Below are 22,393 nucleotides of genomic sequence, written 5' to 3'. Positions count from 1 at the left end.
ATTATCTTCTAAGCTTGACATGTAGTCTACTATAACTGGGATTGCTTATCAGAGTCTATAGAACTTTGATCGTAAAAGATGTAAATATCACTGATTACCAGAACATGCTAAGAATCTGGGACTGCTTAATGTTAAATACAATGGCTCAAAATTCAGTATGCTGTCCATGTTGATTTTTTTTTAAATTTTGTTGTGGTAAGAACACTTAACATGAGATCAACTTGCTCAACAAATTTTTAAGTGAACAATACTTTCTTGTTGACCAGAGGTAGAATGCTGTAGAGCAGAGCTCTAGGGCTCATTCATCTTGCTTAACTGAAACTTCACGCCCGTTGAGTAGCAGCTCCCCATTTTCCCCTCCCTCACTGTCCATGCTGATTTGTACGTCACTTACCCTAGACCCCTTTTCAGGAAAACACCGGCAAGCAGAGCAATCTCTTCCTCCACAAGGACCAATAAACTTCTTTCCGCTCTGGAAGGTGAAAGCACCTATTTAGTACATCGATATTCATCACTTTGCTGGGTACCTGATACGCATCATGACAGGCACTCTGGTTCACCTAACACATGAGAATTATACACAGTATACCTTTACCTCTGAATCTGTGAAAAGAAAAGACTAATATTGATACATAAAAAGGCAAAGAACTTACAATGTGGCTTGACAATAAAAAGGTTGACTATGTGAGCCAAATAAAGGTTTGTGTGAAGTTGGATAAATTATGTGAGCTAGGATTTTTTTAAAAGCCTCCTTCTGAAGCCACTTTGCTTCAACCAGAGGCTTCTGCCATTTCTCTCTCTTGGTAAGACTTCATTTAGTAAGATGTGAACAATCTTAGAGCGTAAACAATATAGTTAGGAAACCCATTAAGTACACAATGGTGTCTAATTTAAATTATAAGTGTGGCTTTTTGTTCAGGAACCTCTTGCTTTACCTTCAAGATCAAGTCCCTTCTGGGTCAATGCTCCAGTCGCAGCCTTGGATTTCAGATTAAAATTGTTCTTCCTACGACTTTCTGATACTCCTGGATGGTTCCTCTAATGGGTCTCTCAATAGAAAGCTCCTGAATTTCAATAATTGGGGCCCTTTCCCCACTTTTACCTAACTTTTCTTCAACACTCCGTTTAAAGAGGTACTCCACACTCACATATTTTCTTAACTTTAATGCTTCCTCCAAACACACACACGCGCACACAAATGCGTGCGTACACACATGCCCCTTTGGGAAGAGTCAGCCCCTTGTTCTCACAAATCCTCATTATCCACATCCGGAGTCATCAGTCACTTCAATACAAAAATATAGTCCCCGAGTAACTGTTTTCATAAGTAGATCCCTTTACGACAACCACCCACCATGATGCACCTGCAGTGACAATGAGCACTGAGTGTTCATTCACAGACAGGGGCTGCCAGTTGGGAGGGACAGGTGGTAAAAGCAGCTCTAGGTGCTAGGAGCTGAGGGCGTGGATAGGAATATGAGAAAAGCATCAGGGATAAACTCTGCCTGGTTCTTGGTCTTGACTCATCCAGCCCTCACTGCAACGTGGAGGTATTAACCACGCATTTCTATAATGCACAGATCTTTGTAATCTCAAGGCAATAAACTTAAACCTTTAGACCAATGTATAATGGGGAAACATAAAGCAGCTGAACCAATATTTCTAGTTCTGATGGAAAACATATAGAGAGAGAGAAAGAAAGAGATTCATACACACACATGTATGCGAATATAAATGAATATGCATATGCATATATGAATATACACACGTGTATACATATACATGCACACAAGAGGGAGAGGGTCTATCCAGTATGTCTTTCTCTTCAATCACAAAATTTAGACCTTTTTTTCCTAGAAAAATAAGGTCAGACACAATCCAAAAGAAAATATCTTTACGTTAAGCATTAATAAAAAAAAGATACCTTTATAAACAAAACTCTTATGGGTCATTGAAAGTATATAAGAATTTGAACCTTGACAAGAGCCAAGCAATTAGATAATTTAAGTTAAAAAATGTATTTGAAGTTTCTGAAACATACGCCTCTTGAGTTTTGAGTAACATTGTTATCTATGAATGTGGAAACATTAAGTTCAAAACCCTGATAAGGTAAAAAAAAAAAAAAAAAAATTAAATGCCCAGGGCCAGGTCGGGACAGCATGAAAGCACTTAAAATAACTAGTCAGTTGGGTTCATTCGAGGTTAGGGCTCACCACTATGTGTTCAGTGAAATATCAAAATAACCAGAGAAAAAAGAAGGTCAGTTGATCAGATGGCTTGATAACAAAGCCAAGCTTGTTATTTCATAGTATTTTTTTTCACTTAATTGTGCCAAGCATCACTGAGGTGTTTGTAGCAAAATTACCTCTCAGGGAAGAATCAATTTAAAATAGATTAGCAGATTCTAATAAAGAAACAAGAATAGTCACATAGAAAGCTTTGACTTGGACCAATAAAAGAAAAAAGCAAGGGGTCATCTTAGTCTCTACAAAGTTCTTCTATCTTAGACCTATCCCAACAAACACCACTTTAAAAGGGGGAGGCAGGGCCGGCCTGGTGGAGCAGCGGTTGGGTGTGCACATTCTGCTTTGACGGCCCGGGATTCGCCGGTTCCGATCCTGGGTACGGACATGGCACCTCTTGTCAAGCCATGCTGTGGCAGGAGTCCCATATATAAGGTAGAGAAAGATGGGCATGGATGTTGGCTCAGGGCCAGTCTTCCTCAACAAAAAGAGGAGGATTGGCAGCAGATGTTAGCTCAGGGCTAACCTTCCTCAAAATAAAAGGGGGGGGGAGGGTAGGCATTTTTAGAGGAAGAAGCTTAAAAACAGATAGTAGAAACCCATTAAAAGAAGATAAAGACAATATCTCACATAAGCCAACATTCAAAGCATAAGCCATATTCATTGGGAATACACCAACATTCTCAAAAATCAACGTTCCTCTTCTTCAAAGGGAAAAAAGGAAAAGTCACTATCTGTTTCATCTCAGATATTTTTAAACAAATACTTGGTGCATGGAAAGTTCAAGAAAAGGAGTTACTAGTTTGTAGGTTAATAATCTGTTCTGAATTTGTACCTCTATTTTCTTTTTTTGAAAAACGTGTTTAGTCAGTCCTTATTGATCGGCAGTCATCTCCTTTCTTTCGTTACTGATCACTACCCTGCAACTAATCTTGTGCATTCATCTTTATGCACAAATCAGTATAAATACGTACGACAAATTCCAAAAAGGGAAATTCCTGTGTCAACAACAGGTATGTTCATTTAAAATCCTGATGGATAATGCCAAATTGCCTTCCATAGATATTGCATCAATTTATATCTCTACCCTCACAACCCAACTACAGCATAGCCACTCTGTGTGAAATCTCTAGAATCTCTGCATAACACAAGCTAGTAGGAGGGTCCATTGTAGAACAATTTTTGGTTTAGGAGTTATGATAGGTCCACTCATAAGGAACATAAGAAACAAAGGAAGTGAAATGTAGGACTCTGTAGACTTTTATAACAGGACAAAAAAGGAATATAATACAAAAATACACTTAGAAAAATCAAGTAAGAGAAATAGAAAAAATCCACACACACATATATTTCAGTGTGTTTCTGTTCATTCATTCAGGTGATGCTCTCAAATGCATGTGAACTAAGTTGGGCAAGTCTTCCCATCCCTGCCTCACTCGGAGAAAACTGAGTCTTAGAGAGCTTCAGGGATGAACCAATGGCAGAGCCAAGAACCAAAGGCTTCTCATTCCTTGATGCGTGTGCTTTCTGCTTCTGACTGGTAGGAAAAGGAGAACGGAAGGCAACTTTCTATTTTGATTTGCTTTGAAAAGACCTATGGTAACTTGAATTACAGAGATTGGATTGGGTGGATCCAAGCTAGAGAGAGTGGACAGCTAGAGACGCGTTCACTAGACTGATTGAACCAGTCCAGCTGTCTCAAGATCAACCTGCGTTATAGGTGGCCCATAGCAAGACTTCCCAGAAACGCCTGAGGTTGGGTTCAATAACTTAGGTTCTTTAGTGAGGAAGCAGAAGGAAGAGGGCTTATTACAGAATGTTCTAGGTTTATCTTTCTCCAGAGTTAAAATGTTCAAATTTAGTCTTATACTTCTTGATTTAATCTTGAAATGGCCAAGCTGCTTCCTGTCTCTCTCTGAAAAAAGTTTTTAAGAAAGGGTTATGTTATAAAACAAAGGAATCTCCAATACCTAGGCAATTTGGTAAGTAATCTTGACTGTAAAATATAAAAGAAACCTTAGAGTTAATCTAGTCTAACACTTCATTTTACAGATGAAAACACTGAGTCCCAGGGAGTAACTTGTTTAAAAGTATAATAAAAATAATGCATTCAATAAAGTGAATTTTCAACATGCAATCAGAGCTAATTAATGTACTTACCCCATACACATGTTGTACAGAAAAGAGAATGAGTATAAGTGACCTAGGAAAAAACAAAAATGCAGATTAATTTAAACTGTTCATTTTCATGCAAAATAGAAAAGAAAAAGAACAAAGGAATTAATTTCAGAAAGCTTCTTTCTATTTTTAATAGGCTGCTGTCACCAGCTGATTGTCATCAGTGACAAGATAAATGTCCTCACTCTGGCTGGCATCATTATCTTTCCTCTTTTTAACTCGTCGAGAAGTACTCACAGCCCGTGAGTGGAGTCCTCGTTGTGCTGGGTACCGTGGGGACACTCACAAGGTGAGAGCTGGATGGATAGAAGGAAGGTGACTCTCAGTAGGAAACGAGAGGAGGAGGGAAGGAAGTGGTTGTGTTCAGGGACAGTGCAAAGACCAGTGTGTGCTGGATGCCAGTAAGTGGAACCAACTGGAAGGAGGGAAAATGGGAGAAAACATAACTGGACTGGGGATATGGCTTGGAGGAGAAGGGAAATAATATGAAATAGCGAGGGAAGAGTTAAGTAGTTCAGGGTCTTATAAGTGAGGCAGAAATCCAACCGGGGTGATATGATTATAAAGAAATTTTAACAGGAGAGATGAAATCAAAATAGACGACTTTTAAGGACTGAATGTTTACACTTCCCTCCCACCCCAAAATTCAAATGTTGACATCCTAACCCTCGCGTAATGTTATTAGGGGCCGGGGCCTTTGGGAGTTGATTAGGTCATGATGGTGGAGTGAGATTAGTGCCCTTATAAAAGGGACCACAGAGAGCGCTCCCATGCTCTTTCCACCCTGTGAAGACACACGGAGAAGTCGGCAGTCTGCAACCTGGAAAAGGGCTCTTACCAGAACAGACGGTGCTGGTACCCTGATCTCAGATGTCCAGCCTCTAGAACTGTGAGAAATAAATCTCTATTGCTTATAAGCCACTCCGTCTGTGGTCTTCGTCACAGCAGCCCGATCTAAGACAACCACCAAACAGTCGCATATGTCTGACCAGAGCTTACATTTGTCAAAGAGCTTCCACATCCATCATCTCGTTTGATCCTTGAAACAGCTAGGATGGAGTTGGAGCTCCTGGTCACATAATCCCCATGGATGGGAGGAGAACTGGGCCGTGATTTCTCTGCCATCCTTGTCTCCTTTGTTGTGCATAGAGCCTTCTCCTCTCAGAAACCTCACGTCCTAAGAGAGCCTGCTTTCTCCACCCTCTACCTTCCTCTTGTGCTCAGATACTGGCAAACACAACAGGAATCTACAGAGCCACGCCTCTGGGTGAGCCCCTGACTAGGAGGTGAGAGACGGGGACGGGAGTCTAGCCCACACAGACTGGATGCCACTCTGAGGTCCCCATTCTCCCTGACACTTCTATTGGAATTCATGACAATTGCAATCAATTTCAATTCAATTGAATTGAAAAAATTCAGTTCAATTCCAGGTTGGCATTACAGAGTAGTAACTAAGTAAATGAAGAGAATAAAAAGGTGAACGAGGTGTTGAACACTGGGAGTATATTATTTTAAACCAAGTTGAAGTATTTACAGCTACTATTTATTAAATAGGTCCTTATCACCTTGGACATTTGTAAATAAGGATAGGTTACATCTTTTAGTAGTTCTGGCCTCCACATATATAGTCTCATTGAAACTGTAGGCATGGTATGTTTTTCCACATTTTCCACAAGAGCAAATGTGCTCAAAATGTTGCAGACAGAATGGCACAGAGGGGTCTGGCTCAGATCAGATCTGAGCCCCCATTATGCTCTTCTGGCTCCTCCTGCTGCTGGATATATTTTAAAACACGACAATTCTTTTTTTCTTTAAAGAAGCATTCAAAATTAAGATTACATTGCATTTTCCTCCATATGCACTTCAAATAAATATGACTTGATTGCATTTCTGAAATAAATACATTCTCCTTCCCACCACACACGCTTTCCTTTTTTTGTTGTTGTTGAGGAAGTTTGGCCCTGAGCAACCATCTGTTGCCAATCTTCTGCTTTTTGGTGAAGAAGACTGTCCCTGAGCTAACATCTGTGCCAATCTTCCTCTATTTTGTATGTGGGATGCCACCACAGCATGGCTCGATGAGTGATGTGTAGGTCCACACCAGGGATCTCGCAAACCCAGGCCACCAAAGTGTAGCACATGAACTTAACAGCTACGCCACCAGGCTGGCCCCCAACACTCTCCTTCATTGCCCATAAATACATGTTTATCAGCTCCAAAACTTTTCATATTTCTCACTATTTAACATTTCCTTAACTCCCAATTTTTTTAGTCACTTTTAACAATCTTATATTAATTTCCTATTGTTGCTGTAACACATTGCCACAAACTCAGTGGCTTAGAACAACGCATATTTACTATCTTATGGTTCTGGAAGTCGGAAGTCTGAAATGGGTCTCACTGGTGAGAATCAAGGTGTCAGCAGGGCTGTATTCCTTCTGGAGGCTTCCAGATTCCAGAGGCTGTCTGAATTCCTTGGCTCATGGTCCCTTCTACCTTCAAAGCCAGCAGCGGCAGGTCAAGTCTCTCTCTTGTTCATCCCTCTCACCTCTGCTTCCATCATCACATCTCCTTCTTTGACTCCCGCTCTCCTGCCTCCCTCTTTCACTTCTAAGGACTCTTATGATTATACTGAGTCTACTTGGCTAATCCAGGACAATCTCCCCATCACCAGGTCAGCTGATTAGCAACCTTAATTTCATCTGCAACCATAATTCCCCCTTGCCACGTAACAGAACATATTCACAGGCTCCAGGGGTCAGGATTTGGACATCTCTAGGGGTCATTATCCTGACTACCACACTCATGAAGTGCACTGTTCTAACTCTACTAGTTATTGGGATCCTGCTGCTCGGGCATCTAGCAAGGTTTCTGCTATTCAAACCTAGCGAGTAAGAGGGTAAGAATCTGCAGCCTTTAGACGTGCATCCTCCCATTGGATGGTTATGTGGATGCAATCCAGGGCGAGTAGCAAGGATTGGTGTTTAATACTAAAAATGAGTCACAAAATGGCTAGCATAATCCACAGATTTCTAGAACGATTTGGCTTTTTGACATATGAAGCATTTATATGTTTTATACCTATAGAACCAACATTTAGGAGAAATTATTGAATAAAAGCAAGTGATCACACTGAGGACACTCACCAGGGATCTATGGCCAAGGGCTTGGTCCACCTGAAAGAGCATCTTATAAATGCCATGTGCGCGGAGTATGTCACAGTCAAGTCTTGGTACTTAAAAAAAATTCTGCCAATCTTCTCGTTTCTTCCAGACAACACCCATTTGTAAATGAAGGTCTATGTCCTGGGTTTAAAGTCTGTAGATGTTAAATATAAACATATCTCTTAAAACACAGTATTCATTATAATGAAAATAATTACTTCATTATTCATGGCTAGTAATGGAAGTATTTTCAAAAGGGGAACTTCAACAGTTTCTTGACATTCTCTCTCCTTAGCGATGGTTAAACTGAACAATTATCAATTTTTATTCTTAGAAATAAAAATATTCTCAAATTCTTTATATGTCATAATATATTTTTTGGAAATAGAAAGATATATATATATATATAATGCTTGTATGAAAATTATTGCTTCATTTTGCTAAGTGAAATTTTCTTGGACTTAATCTTTTCCCTTGAAAATTCAAGTTAAAATTCACTCAAGTGCTTTTTTTGCTTTTTGAAACTAGGAAAAGAACTCCCAAATACACATTTTGCACACATACAGCAAATATATATAAAAATATTTTAATTTAAAATGGCGCAACTGCTATGGAAAAAATTTTGGCCGTTCGTCAAAAATTTAAACTTAGAATTACCATACGATCCAGCAATTCCATTCCTAGGTATATACCCAAGAGAAGTGACAACATATGTTCACACATAAACTTGTACATGAATATTCATAGCAGCATTATTCATAATAGCCAAAACGTGGAAACAACCCAAATGTCTATCCACTGATGAGTGGAGAAACAAAATGTGCTACATCTATACAATGGCTTTGACCATAAAAAGGAATGAAGTACTGATACATACTACAACATAGATGAACCTTGAAAACATGATGCTAAATGAAAGAAGATAAATACTGTATGATTCCACGTATATGAAATGTCCAGAATAGGCAAATCCATAGAGACAAAAAATGATTAGTAATTGTCAGGGGCTGGAGGAAGGGAAAATTAGGAGGCACAGGGTTTCTTTTCGGGGTGACAGAAATGTTCTGGAATTAAGTAGTGGTGATGGTTGCACAACATTATGAATATACTAAAAACCATTGAATTATAAACTTTAAAAGAGTTAAAACGGTGAATTTTATTTTGTGAACTTTATCTCAATAAAAAAAGAAAAATATTTTAACTCAAAGAACCCCATACTTTGATAAAAGACCACTTTGGCTCAAAGAATTAAAATGTCTCATTTTAAAAACTCAGGCTTCTCCGAAGACTTGTAACTATAAGAATTGGGTAGAGAGAACGAAACTGAGAATATTGAATGTTACAAGTTATTTTTAAATTTCTGGACAAAATCTAGATAAACTAACTCAATGCTGTATTTAGGGGAGACTAGTTTTCGAAGTAAGTGGTAGAACAGCATTCCACGATGCAGTTTCAAAATCAAGTAGAAAAAGAACCACTCTGAGTGCCCAGGTCTTTTCCCATCCCTAAGTCCAACATCTTAAGTACTTTTTTAATCGCATTCTAGAAGCAAATCTCAACAAAACAAATTATTGCTTTGGAAGGAATATACAAATTAGTTTGAATCACTCAAAATGCATTTCCTATTTTAAACAAATAGGAAATACAATCAAAAATTGAAGAAAACCAGAGATATGTGCATTTTAACCCCAAAATAGATACACGATGCAATTTATCTACACACATACTGCAATAAAGGGTGCACAAAGGGGGATTTTATTAAAACAATGTTGCTGTGGTCGCCTTTCAGAGAAAGATTGTCTCATCCTGGTTCATGCTCCTAACATCTAGGAGTTTCTCAGTACATTTTAATTCAATGGCTGGCAGGTGGATGGCTGGATGGCTGGGTCAATCTGCAGGAATCTAACTGGTCTCCCATTAGTCAATGGACTGCCCAATGTGAAAAGTCTTTGCTAGACTGAGAGTAGTCAATGCATCCTCATCACCATGCACTTAGTTACCATATAAGCTCTATGACAATAGAGATTTAGTCTTTTTTTATTCATGGATATATTCCCAGTGCCATAATAGTGCCTGAAATATATTAAGTGCTCAATATATGTCTGTTGGATGAATGGATTTATGGAAGATACTTTGGGATCTTTAGAATGTGAATCAAATATATTTCATAGGGGACCTAAGATGAAGCTAACTTTGAACATACATGAGGGAGTGGAGAAAGGGAGAATGAGGGAGACGGAGAAAGGAATCATAATAGCCTTAGGGGAGTGAGGAGAAACTGACACATTGATTCTATGTAGCACTCTCTGCCCACATCAAGTCCCTTGTTTTCACCTCAGTTTAGTAAGGAAAGTATTCCTTCCATTGTACAAGAAAAACAAACTGGATCAGTTGAAGCCATTTGTGCAAAGTCACAAAGCTGATACATGGCAGAACTGGGGTTTTTTGACTCCAATATGTGTCCCTTCTCCCAAGTGACATCCCAGCTTAGCCGCCTTTGAACTTTTCTGCTCTCACACACACCCATAAGAATTTTGAAAAACCTATACACACCCCCTATTCTTTTTTTTTAAGTTAACATCTAAAAACTTTCATCTTCTCTTCAAATACTTGCCAAGAGTGTAATCTGGAACATTGTAGAGGGTGACTTATAAAATAAAACTGTTGCAGCACTATTTTAGATGCAGCCAATGGATCATAATGCCACTGCAATCTATTTTCACCATCAATAGCATAAAATGTATGCACACAATTCTTAACAGGAATTTTACATTATTTTTTTTCTTGAATTCATATATCCATTCCCCTCCCCTACATATACCTTAGTGCAATATAATTTTATACTTGAAAATCTCACATTGATTACCCTACCATACTTCTCTGCAACAAAAATGTATATAAATTGAATATTTTTTGTTTCCTATGATCACAGATCTCTAAGTCTTAAATTTTTTTCTCCTGGATTGGCTTATCATTATCAGGATGAGTGGTATATAATCCATCAAAACATAAATTTAAATCTTGATAAACAAATATTGAATACTAAAAGTGTAATTTTTTTGGAAATGTCCTTGGCAATGAAAGAATTGGGGTTTTTTTCTTTCTCAATAAGTTTGTTTAGCCCTACATTAATAATACTTCTTACTAGAATGAGACAGGTTCAGCAACAATCTTATTTCCATCCTAACTTTTAAAGTTGTAAATCCTAATAAACCTTATTCACAGTTAAAAGTTGTGAATGGAAGGAATTTGCTATACAAATGTCGCTCAATGGCTTGAACTTCTCTTGAATTGTATACCAAAAGCAAAATAGAATTTATCATCAAAAATCATTTTGAATGATCTAGCAGCTGATAAGTCTTCCCCCAATTGTGATAAAAGCAAAAAGTTGGAAAACACCTGGCCCAGGGGATGTGCAGCCCAGCAGGCAAAATGCTTTCTGCTCTCAACACCTGCATTTATACTCCCTTGTCTGGCCCCACAAACAGTTCTTACACTCTGGGACAAAGCAGGGGGGGACCATTTGGGATGGATGGGGGCAGAGGGATGGGGCACAGGATGCCTTTCTTTCAAAAAGTAGGACAAAGACAGTTTCAAAAGGGGAGGTGAGAACATGGACCAATGGGCCATTTTCAGACAGAACCATTGTAAGAAAAAATACAAAAAGCAGTTGAGAATCTGGAAATTGATTCCTTTAATTAATTTTCCAAGCTGCTTGCATAACTCTTAAGAATCCTTTTGTCACCCAAGGGTACACGTACTTCAGTTTGAAGATGTCTGCTTTTGATGAGCTGCCAAATACAAAAAGCTGCCAGTTCACTGATTTACCTGGAGCGAGCCAGGTATGACAGAGCCTATGACTATGTGGAAGACTATGTGCTTCTCCCACGCCTCTGTCTGGCCCAAAAACAAGCCAAAAAGGAGTCGCAGAGACGTTAGGACTGTTCTCCTACCCAAGATGCAGCTACCAGGTCACAACTAAGCAGAGCCCCTATCTCGCTATCAGCTGGACACCATGAACATGGGTGTGCACAGTGCTCTACAGTTCACAAACACTGTCACATGTGAAATCTACAATAATCCACAAGGATTTTCTTTGTTGCGACTACTTACGTTAAGAGCAGAAAAACTTTTGTCTCAACCAAGCTTTTGACTGCGCCAAACAAAAATACCCCATCACGCAGAACAGCATCCCTCTAACCTACCTTCTCACAAATAAATGGCTGTCATCACATGGGACTGGCCAAGGCAATGTGTTTCCGTGGAAGTTATCACTACTACAAAAAAAAAAAAAAGTTTAAACGACCCAAAGTACTGTGCCACTAAAACATATGCAAACAACAGCTTATGCAAAAGTTCTGTGCCTTTCAAAAGACATGCTTTATTTTGCCAAATGTTATCCTCAAGAAGATTACGATCTCTTCTCTGTAGACTGCTAAGATTATGTTCTCTATAGAGTGCTGCCTCAGAGCCCACTCAGGCTCCACCTTTAACCCAGCTAAGTGGGGATGTGGCCAGGTTTGCACCACCTGATCCTGTCTCCCTAGCCACTCAGAAAGGTTGGGAATAACCACTTGACCCAACCCAGAGCTCGGCTTAATGACATAGAACTCTGACTCCGAGCTGGAGGATGGCACAAAAAGATAATCTGGCTCAGTCCTCTTGGAGAGCTGAAATGAGGAAACTGAGGGAAGAAAGACAGATGAGGGAGGAAGGAAGCATCAGGAGATGCCCCAAGACACAGTCAGGCATCAGAAGGCTGGGGCAAGTCAAGGCGAAGTGCAAGCCCGAATTTAGAGGAAACAGATAAGCTGAGTAATGATAAAAAGCTGTTTTCAAGGGAGGAAAATGCAAAAAGAGACAAATGGTCCCATGGGAGGATGAAAGACATTCCTGAGAGCCGCCCCATTTCTGATGCTGTTTTATAGTCAATTTCCTTTACTTGAGCAAATTGACCTGTGCAGCTGAGTCTGATAGAAAGTACTGCCCTCACTGGCAGCTGGTCCCAAGACCACGACAACCCAATAGGGGCTCACTTGGAGCCCCACTGCAGAGGGAAGCTCAGCATAAGCACCCTGGGCCTTTGACATCCTCTTAACTCACCAACCTAAGTAAGGTCACAGGTTCTTTCTCAGCATGTATTTATTTCAGTAATTTCTAGCACGTATATTCAGTATCTCCAGCTCCCTGAGATTATTTTTTTCTTCACTCCTTTACGAAAATTTCTGGACTTCAATTCCTCTGGGATTCCTTATGAGTCTCGGCCCAATGTTTTCCAAATGCTAGGCCTGGGAACAAGATCTGAGATCTTCCGAGTCATTATCTCTACCATGGGGAATTTGTTTTCTCTGCAACCTAATCTTGAGAAGAAATACATCCTGCTGAGGTTCTCATCGATTGGGGGTTGGGGGATGGGCAATGACCAAGATTGGAGGACCCGATAAACAGGAGAGAGTATCAGAATCTTCCAGTCACAAAAAGGTACCAGAAGTATAATGCCCTTTCTTTCCCCAAACAACATTAAGTCTTTGAATTCTTTTGAATAATAATATTTTTAATTCTTTCAGTGAAATAATTTCCTATTAATTCAACGACTACATGTTCTTTCCTTTTGACCTTCTGACACTGAGCTATCTGAAGACTCTTTCCAAGGCGAAGTTTTTTCGATTGTCTGAACACCTATTTGTATATACCTTTCTCTCTTCGAAATAGAACTCCTGAAGACTCAGTTTTTATAAAGAAATAAGAAATGGGCTGAAAAGTTAGAAAAATGCTCCCAGAAAAAGAATGGCATGCCTTGTCCACCTCAGTAGCTGACATTTCCATTCGAGGCTTACGCTTTCCCTGTTAAGAGACCACCTGACCTTTCCCCGACATAAAAGCTGGTTACTTGGTTTTGCTCTTTCTAAAATCCCCTGTCTTAGGGTTGACTCTACCTGCAGACTTTCAAAGACTTCAGGTTAGTTTCAGCTTTTTAGCAAGAACAGTCAATCTCATCAAACATCACAAGGTTTTTAAAGCGGGTCATGGATCTGTGTGGTCCATGGACCACTGGAATGTGGCTGGAGCTTCATGTGCTCTGAAAAGCAACAGGGAAAAATTTGAGAACTACTCAAGTAAATTCTTGAGAATGACTGAGTTCCAACTTGACCAGAATGTTGCTGGATTATGGCCAAACCCGCCCCCACCTCTCTTTCTCTCCAGGTTCAACTAAATTGTTTGAGAGTGCTGCAGAGTCCTCAGTTGACCTTGGAGTTGAGTTTGCAAGTCCAAGGCCAACTGGACCATATCTCAGCTAACCCGCCATTCTGCCAATATATGCTTTCATTATTATTTTCCCCTTTGTGGTCCCCTCCCAATATCAACAGAAAATTTGCAACAATCATAATAATGTCACCAGTTGGGAAACACATGGAGGTGATATATGCCCTAAAAATACACAAGTGATTTTCAAAACCAGATGAGCCCTTTACCTCCCAGTTAAGAATGACATTCTTAACTCAGAATGTTGTATGTCTCTTGCCAAAAACACTAATCCCCCAGGTTTCTCTTGGTCTGTGATTTTCCCCTCTGGGCAGGGCTGGAGTGACTCTTATCTGAATTCTCTGGACCTTTCAGACCTCCAGGAATTGCCTTTAGGGTGAGCTCCAGCAGTAACACCCCATGATCCCACTAGGAAGGGCCCACCCCTGACCACACTGTGAGGCTGGCATTTGCCTTTGATGACTTTTTCCCTCCTCCATAGAGACAGGCTGTCCTCCATTCCTGGTGCATTGTGCTTTCATGGTTAGGGATGAAGGCAGGGCTCTAGAGTTAGAAAGACTTGTGTTCAGATCTTTGCCCACTTAGCAGTGTAACCCTGAGCAAATTCATATCCCCTCTGAGCTCTTTGACTTCTCAGTATGCAAAATTAATACCTGAGAGAATTACATGAGTCTAAATTAGTGCCTAGCACAGTGCCTGACATGCGGCTCAATAAATGTTTATTTCCTTCCTTCCTAATTTGTTGCAGAGGCAAAAAGAGTTTCCGATATTGTAGAGAAGGGCTAGAAAAATGGGAACTGGGGCAAGCCTGGACAGACCTCAGGAAGGGGGCAAGACTTGATCCGGAAAGGAAGGAAGATCTGGGGAAATGAAAAATGAAAAGGAGGGATAAGCTATGGCAGTCCCTCCTAAAGAACCTTTTAAACATGAGGAGAGAGAAATTATTGAAAGGGATGACTCTTCCATTACTGTAGAAGGAGAAGGTGTGTAGGTGGACAATTCTAGTGAGAATCAGAGTTAACACAGCCGACTCTGAGAGGACGCTAAGAAAAGGTGGGCATTTGGTTTTATCAACCAGAAAGCTGGTCCTTCTCCCGTCACCACTGCTGCTGCTGCTGCTGCTGCTGATGCTTATTCCCCTCCCCTTCCTCCTTTTTCTCCTCTTCCTCCTTCTTTTCCTTCCTCCTCCTCCTCTTCGTCTCCTCCCCCTCCCCCTCCTCCTTCCCCACCATAAGAAATTATAATGAGCAGCATTTTCAGAAGGCCACTGATATGCTAAGCACTGTACTAAGGGTTTATGACAGATCTACAATCTTCACAATAACCCTATGAGGTAAGCAATATGATTACATCCTTTTACAAATAAGTCACACAGCTAGAACGTAACATTTCTAGGATTCAAACTCCAAAGCTTTCCTTATTAAGCACTACACTACACAACTTCAAAATTCATGAAAATTCATGGGTGAGTTTCAGGGAATTCATCTCTGGGAAGAACAACTTAAGCCTTCAATATAGTAGTAACAGGAAGCGTCAATTATAAACGCAACAGTGTGCTATGATACAAAGACATCATGTTTCCTGTGAATCTCGGAAAACTAGAGTTCTCACATGAAGGTCTTCTTTAATTTCCAATCTAGAAACTCCTATAGGACAGTTGGAGATCTTAAAGGCACCATCTCTAACAAAGATATGGAAAAGTCAAATGTTAAAGCATTTAAGGCTGCTATGTTGGCAAAAAAAAGAAAGAGATTTCACGAAAGTGTCCAAATGAACTTTAAGGTTAAACAGAAATACTGAGGGTCGGGGTGGGAGGTGCAATTGGTTCCAAGATAAGAGGAAAGCTCTGTCTCGGTCAGGAAGGAAAATTGTATTCATGTGCATCTTGGGTCTTTTCTAACGAGAGCTCACCACCTCCTTTTCCTTACGGCTGCATTCCATTCTTCTGCCCAGCCTCTATCTGCCTTGCTTCCAGCAGAAGTTGGTTCCGAGAGAATCAGAATCTCCCTAGCAGGTCTCTCCCTACAGGATAAGACCTGGCACTAGACTCCTCTAGGAATGGTTCTGCCACTCTGGAACCTAATAAAAGATTCAAGGGCACCCCTCAAACCTGGGCTTTAGAGCTATGCCATCCCATGGTCTGTTACAGACCACAAAAATTCATTCAGTGTTTCATTGGTGACTTTACACATTAGTAATTAACTGAGCAAAGCCAAGAGAATGTGCTGTGTATTGGATGAGGATGTCATGTGGGCAGAGCCCAAGACAATTGACAGTTGGAAGTTTCACAAAACCATAAAGAATTCCATTATTAAAGTAAGATTGCTCCCTCATTCTAAAATTTGAATATAAGATTTTTTAAACTTCTGAAATTAAAGATAGGAGGAGGTCTGTATTCAATTTTTACAAAAAAATATCACGCATATGGGAACAAAATAAAATAATACATAGAATCTTGACTATATATGAAAATTACACAAGATTTATAAATTCAAATCCAATAAAAATGTAATAATATTTAAAATTTGAAGTGGTTTTCTGTTACCTAGCATGGCATTAACTAAAAAAAATTTTCTGGAATCATCTCCATATAGCTTTGATACAACATAAATAAACATCTATGATTATTATTCATTCAAGAAACATCTATCAGTCTCCCATTTTGTATCAAATCTCATGCTAGGAATGTGGATACAAGAATGAATTTGATTTACCTGAAGTAATTCAATTTTAAGTAAATGGAAAAAAGTTAAAGATGGCTATTGTAATCACTAAAGTAACCCCAAAAAATAACGCAGAGAGATATAGCTGGAAGCCAATAAAAAATTAAAGCGGAATACTAAAAAAAATTTTTGATTAACACAAAAGAATGCCAGAAAGAAGAAAAGGAACAAAAAATAGATGAGACAAATAAAAAGTAAGTGGAGAAATGGCAGCCCCAAATATAACCATATCAACTACTTTAAATGAAAATGTACTAAAAACTCCTATTAAAAGTCAAAGACTAAATGGATAAAGAAGATGTGGTATACATACACAATGGAATACTACTCAGCCATAAAAAGATGAAATCTCGCCAATTGCAACAACATGGATGAACCTTGAGAATATCATGCTAAGCGAAGTAAGTCAGAGGGAGAAAGTCAAATACTGTATGATCTCACTCATCAGTAGAAGATAAAAACAACAACAACAACAAACAGACCCATAGATACATAGATTAGATTGGTGGTTACCAGAGGGGAAGGTGGGAGGGAGGAGGGCAAAAGAGATGACAGGGCACATGTGTGTGGTGATGGATAGTAATTAGCCTTTCACTAGTGAATATGACATTGTCACACAGAAATCTAAACATAATGATGTACACCTGAAATTTATGTAAAGTTATAATCCAATGTTACCTCAATATAAACGTAAATAAATAGAAAGGCAAAGACTGTCATACTGAATTTTAAAAAGAAAAAAGAGTGCCGACCCCACAGCCTAGTGGTTAAGTTCAGTGCACTCTGTTTCGGCGGCCTGGGTTCAGTTCCCAGGTGTGGACCTACATCACTCGTCAGGGGCCATGCTGTGGTAGCATCCCACATACAAAACAGAGGAAGATTGGCACAGATGTTAGCTCAGTAAGGATCTTCCTCAAGCAAAAAGAGGAAAATTGGCAACAGATGTTATCTCAGGGCAAATCTTACTTAGCAAAAAAAAAAAAAAAGGAAAAGAGAAAAAGCCAAGTATATGCTGTCTACAAGATACATACTTTAGACAAAAAGACACAAATAGATTGAAATTGAAGGCTGAAAAAAGATATACCACACAAACAGTAAGCTGAAGAAAGGCAGACTGGCTACAGTAATAGCACATAAAATAGACTTCAAGATAGGAAGCGACAATAATGATCGAAAAGTTAATATATGAGAAAGGCATAAATATTATAAATATATGGATATAATAGCAGAACTTCAAAACGCATGGAGCAAAAACTGAAAATCTAAAGGGAGAAATAAATTCTCAAACATAGTTGGAGACCACCTCTTCTCCTGGTAATTAATAGAACAAGGTAGAAAATACCAGTCAAGACACAAAGATCTGAATAACTCTATCAACCCCTTTACTCTAACTTATATATACAAAACATTATACCCAACAACTGCAGAATATATATTCTTTTCAAGTGGATATGGAATCTTCACCAAGACAGACCATACGCTGGACATAAAACAAGTCTCAATAAGTTTAAAAAGACTGAAATCTTGCAGAGAACTAAATTAGAACTCAACAATAAACCATCTAGGAAAGTTCCAAATATTTGGAAATTAAACAACACACTTCAAATAACCCATGGTCAAAGAAGAAAATATGTTGAAGTGAATGATAATGAAAACAGCGCATCAAAATTTATGGATACAACTTATCCAGTGCAGAGAGAGAAATTATATCTAAGAATGTCTATATTAGAAAAGAAGAAAAGTCTAAAATCAGTTACCTAAGCCCCTAACTTAGGAAACTAGGAAAAGACAAGCAAATAAACCCGAAGTAAAAGGTAGAAAATAATAAAGTGAAGAGAGGAAATCAATAAAGGAGAAAACATTCAAGCAATTGAGAAAAATCAATGAAACCCAAAGTTGGTTCTTTGGATTTTTTTGAAAAGGTAAAAAAACATTGATAAACTTGACAAATTACCAATGTCAGAAATGACAAAGGGACAACCACTACAGATCTACAGATATTAAAAGGATAATTAGAGAATCTTCTGAACAACTATATGTCAATAAATTTGACAATGAAGAAGAAATTAACACATTTCATGAAAGATACCAATTATCAAAACTGACACAAGAAGCAACAGAAAATCTGAATGGCCCTATTAACTAAATTAATTAAATTGACAATTAGTTAAATCAGTAATTTAAAACTTTTCCCACAGAAAACTCCAGGGCCAATTGGCTTCACTGATGGATTCTAGCACACATTTAAGAAGAAATAATACCAATTCTTCACACACTCTTTCAGAAAATAGAAGAGAAAGTGCTGGTTAACTTATTTTATGATGCTGGTATTATCAGATACAAGGACATTACAATAAAACTACACACCAATATCCCTTATGAAAGTAGACACAATTCTCCTTAACACATATTAGCAAATCCAATCCACATATACGTAAATTCAAAAGACCTAGGAGAGCGTAAGGTATTTTTTAAAAGAGTAGCAAAGTTGGAGTTTCACTTATTGAAACTGTTTTCAAGGCATGCTATAAGCTATAGTAATAAGGACAATACAGTATTGATGAAAGAAGATATCTGTAGTTCAGTGGAACAAAAAGACCCAAACACGGATGATCAATGGATTTTCCATGAAGGTGTCAAGGCAATTTAACAGAGAAAACAGACTTTTAAACAAATGGTGCTGGAACAACAGGATATCCATACGGAAAAGAACATTAAAAATAGATCCTTACCAATTTAAACATGTGGACAAAGAGAACAGATTAGTGGCTACCACGGGAAAGGAGGGGGTGGGGGGTGGGCACAAAGGGTGAAGGGGTGCACCTACAACACGACTGACAAACAATAATGTGCAAGTGAATTTTCACAAGATTGTAAACTATCAAAACTCAATAAAAATTAACTTAAAAAAATAGATCCTTACCTCATACCATACCTCCAAATTAACTCAAAATGATCACTGACCCAAATGTAAAGATACTATAGAAGAAGAAACCATAGGAGGAATCTTCACTGCTTTAGCATAGGTGAAGATTTCTCAGATAATAAGAAAAGCACAAATCATAAAAGAAACAGTTGATAAATTAGGCTTCACCAAGAAAAAACATGCTTTTCAGAAGACATCCATAAGGAAACGAAAAGACAAGGTACAGAATGGGAGAAAATATTCATAATAAATATATCTGGCAAGGAGTCTGTACCCAGAATATACAAATAACTATTGTAAGTCAACAGTAGGAAGAGAAAAGCTGTAGATCATGAAGGTGTGGGCAACAGCAAGTACAAAGGCAGGAGGTAAGGAAGTGTGTACAGTGAACTTGAGAAGTATGGGGTGACACAAGAGATCTTTTAGAAGTTGATTTTGGACCACCATTTTCTATTCTAAGAAGCGTGAGATTAGCTGCAAATTAGACAAAGAAGAGTCTCTGGAAGCTTGAAAATAACCAAGTGACACAATGTATGTGATGGGCATTACTATCATTCACCAAATATTTCCAGCTCTCTTTCCAGGCAAGTGGTAGATTTCATTTCCCCACCACTTACAAAATGAAGCATGGTCACGTGACCGCTTTGGCCAATGAAATGTGAGTGATGTGCCCCATGCAGGTGGAAGCAGTTTTTGATCTGGCACACTGTCTTCCCCTTCTAAGGTGATCAGAGAAGAACAAGTTGAATGGGAATTTCCAGGAGGTTCCTGTATGGCTATGATAAGCCGAGCCCCGTCCCCTTTCCCAACCCCCAAACCTGCGAGGAATATGTAGCACAGATGGAGAAAAAACATCTTGTTACTGTGAGTCTCTGACATTTGGGGATTGTTTGTAACTTCCCCAGAAGTAATCCATCCTTTCTGATGCAATGTGCGATTTTAAGTGAAACTCTGACAATAACATAGAAGAGGGATTTCAGAGGAAAGAACGAGCAGGAGACGAGCTAGAAGGCTACCGTGACCTACAGATGATAAGCAGGCAGTGAGGCAGGGGCCATGAGCTTAGAAAAGCTGTGAAAGAATCCAAGGTGCAATGGCAAGAACTGACATGAGTTGATAACGACTCGAGATTCTAAAAGAACCTATGAGTCTAACTGTTTTAGAGGTGTTGACAAGAGAAGGTTCTTGAAAGAAAAAAGATGACTAAGTGGGGAGATGAAGTCAAAAGATCAAAGAAGGAGCTACAGGCATCACAGCAAAAGCACTGGCATCCTGGGGAGCAGCAGCTTGGGCATCCTGGAGAGCTGGTTAGAGATGCAGAATCCCAGGCACCCCAAGACCCACTGAATGAGAGCCCGCTTTCACCAAGATCTCCAGGTGATTCACCCCACATTAAACTTTGAGACGTGGCTCGTCTAAAAGCCAGACGTAAGCATCCATTCCACACCTCCCCACCATACACATACAACTTCCTGAGGCTATAGAAAGATCATGAACTTTGGAAGAAAACAGATCTGGGTGTGAATCCTCAGGGAGTTTGATGTCATCCAACTTCATTCATTCATTCATTCAGCAAATAGTAAACAACTCCATTCACTCAACAACGGTAAAGAACACCAAAATACCCCTGCCTTAATAGGGCTTACATTCAAATGTAGACAGGCAAACAGTACAGTACTGTTCAGAAAACAGATATAATATTGTGATTATGAAAAAGGGGCAAAAATAATAATATAGGGCTCGTCAAAGGCAATGACCACTTCCTTTTGTTCAAAACTCTTATCAGGCATCAAAGTCAAAAAAAGGGGATCTCTATGTCCTTTGTATGTACAAAAGGAAACATCCCAACTTTCCTTTTGCTTTACCACAAAGAACAGACTGTAAAAAATCAACTCTCTTGACCCTAAGACTATTTTTTAAAAATCAAGAATTCTGGTTAATTGACACCACCTAGTGAGAGCCCCCAACACTGTACCAAAGGAGGGTATGTGTATGCGATGGGGCAGCGAGGAACGGGTGGTTGCATTTGGCTTTTAGGTAAGCTACTTCTCAGTTTAATGTGTGGATGAATCACCTGCAGATCTTGGTGAATGTGGGCTCTCATTCAGTGCGTCTGGGATGGTGCCTGAGACTCTGCATCTCTAACCAGCCCTCCAGGATGCCAAAGCTGCTGCTTCCAGGACGCCAAGTAGCAAGGCTCTAGATGCCTTAGCATCCCTTGACCTCAAGGGAGCTAGTGGGGTGTGCCTGCCCCTTGTGCCTTTACTACTGACCTAAGAAGAATACCATTCTCATCAGGTTCACCTTATTTTCTTTGATGCAGCTGGAGAACCTGATTCCAATATGTGATTGTTCGTGAAGACCCTGGACAAAGGGCTTCCAATGGATTACTGCAGTAGATTCCTACAACTCCTTGAGGTGGGTACCATGATTATGCTCATTTTACAAAAGAGAAGACCCCAGCCCAGAAAGCTTGGCTCACACTAGTAAATGTGGAAAGGATTCAAAATCCAGAGTCTATTCCAGAAATCAAGCTCTTACCCACTGCTTCCTCCTTACTGTATTTACATCACAAGTTTCTTTCCTGCTGTGTCGCGGCAGCAGAAGTGACTTGCAGTCGACTGCCGCCTCCCATTCCAAAATTGATAAAGCCAAGTCTAGTCTTCTGTCAAAATGACTTGGTTTCAAGAAAAGGCAATTAGAATCCAAACTGAGAAATCATCCAGAATTCAGCAAAAAGAAGGAACACTTAACACTAGCATTGAGAGTTTTTCTTTCCAGGAAGTAACATCAGTCCATGCAAGATTATCACAGGCCTCTCGGAATTCTTGGACACTGATATTTTATCAACAGAGCACCTGATGTCCTATCTAACAAGGATGGCAGGAGAAGGTT

At 39.3% G+C, this 22,393-nt stretch overlaps 1 protein-coding gene across 3 annotated transcripts in view; it reads right to left on the bottom strand.

Moving 5' to 3' along the window:
- COL4A4 (collagen type IV alpha 4 chain) overlaps positions 1-22,393 on the bottom strand; it is a 123,054-nt gene that overhangs the window by 98,898 nt on the left and 1,763 nt on the right. For 2 of the 3 annotated variants that reach the window (XM_046644939.1, XM_046644941.1), the window contains exons 2-5: positions 11,791-11,862; positions 7,568-7,739; positions 4,404-4,446; positions 395-472 (exon numbers count right to left, since the gene is read on the bottom strand). In XM_046644939.1, coding sequence (XP_046500895.1) covers positions 395-472; positions 4,404-4,446; positions 7,568-7,623 — 177 coding nt within the window. In that variant the 5' untranslated portion in view covers positions 7,624-7,739; positions 11,791-11,862. The remainder of the gene's footprint in view (positions 1-394; positions 473-4,403; positions 4,447-7,567; positions 7,740-11,790; positions 11,863-22,393) is intronic. The other variant, XM_046644940.1, reaches the window with a different exon arrangement.

This window comes from Equus quagga, chromosome 17 (assembly GCF_021613505.1).
Source record: "Equus quagga isolate Etosha38 chromosome 17, UCLA_HA_Equagga_1.0, whole genome shotgun sequence".
NCBI lineage: Eukaryota > Metazoa > Chordata > Mammalia > Perissodactyla > Equidae > Equus > Equus quagga.
The sequence above is the reverse complement of the archived record's forward strand: the minus strand, read 5'-3'. Positions and strand labels throughout refer to the sequence as shown.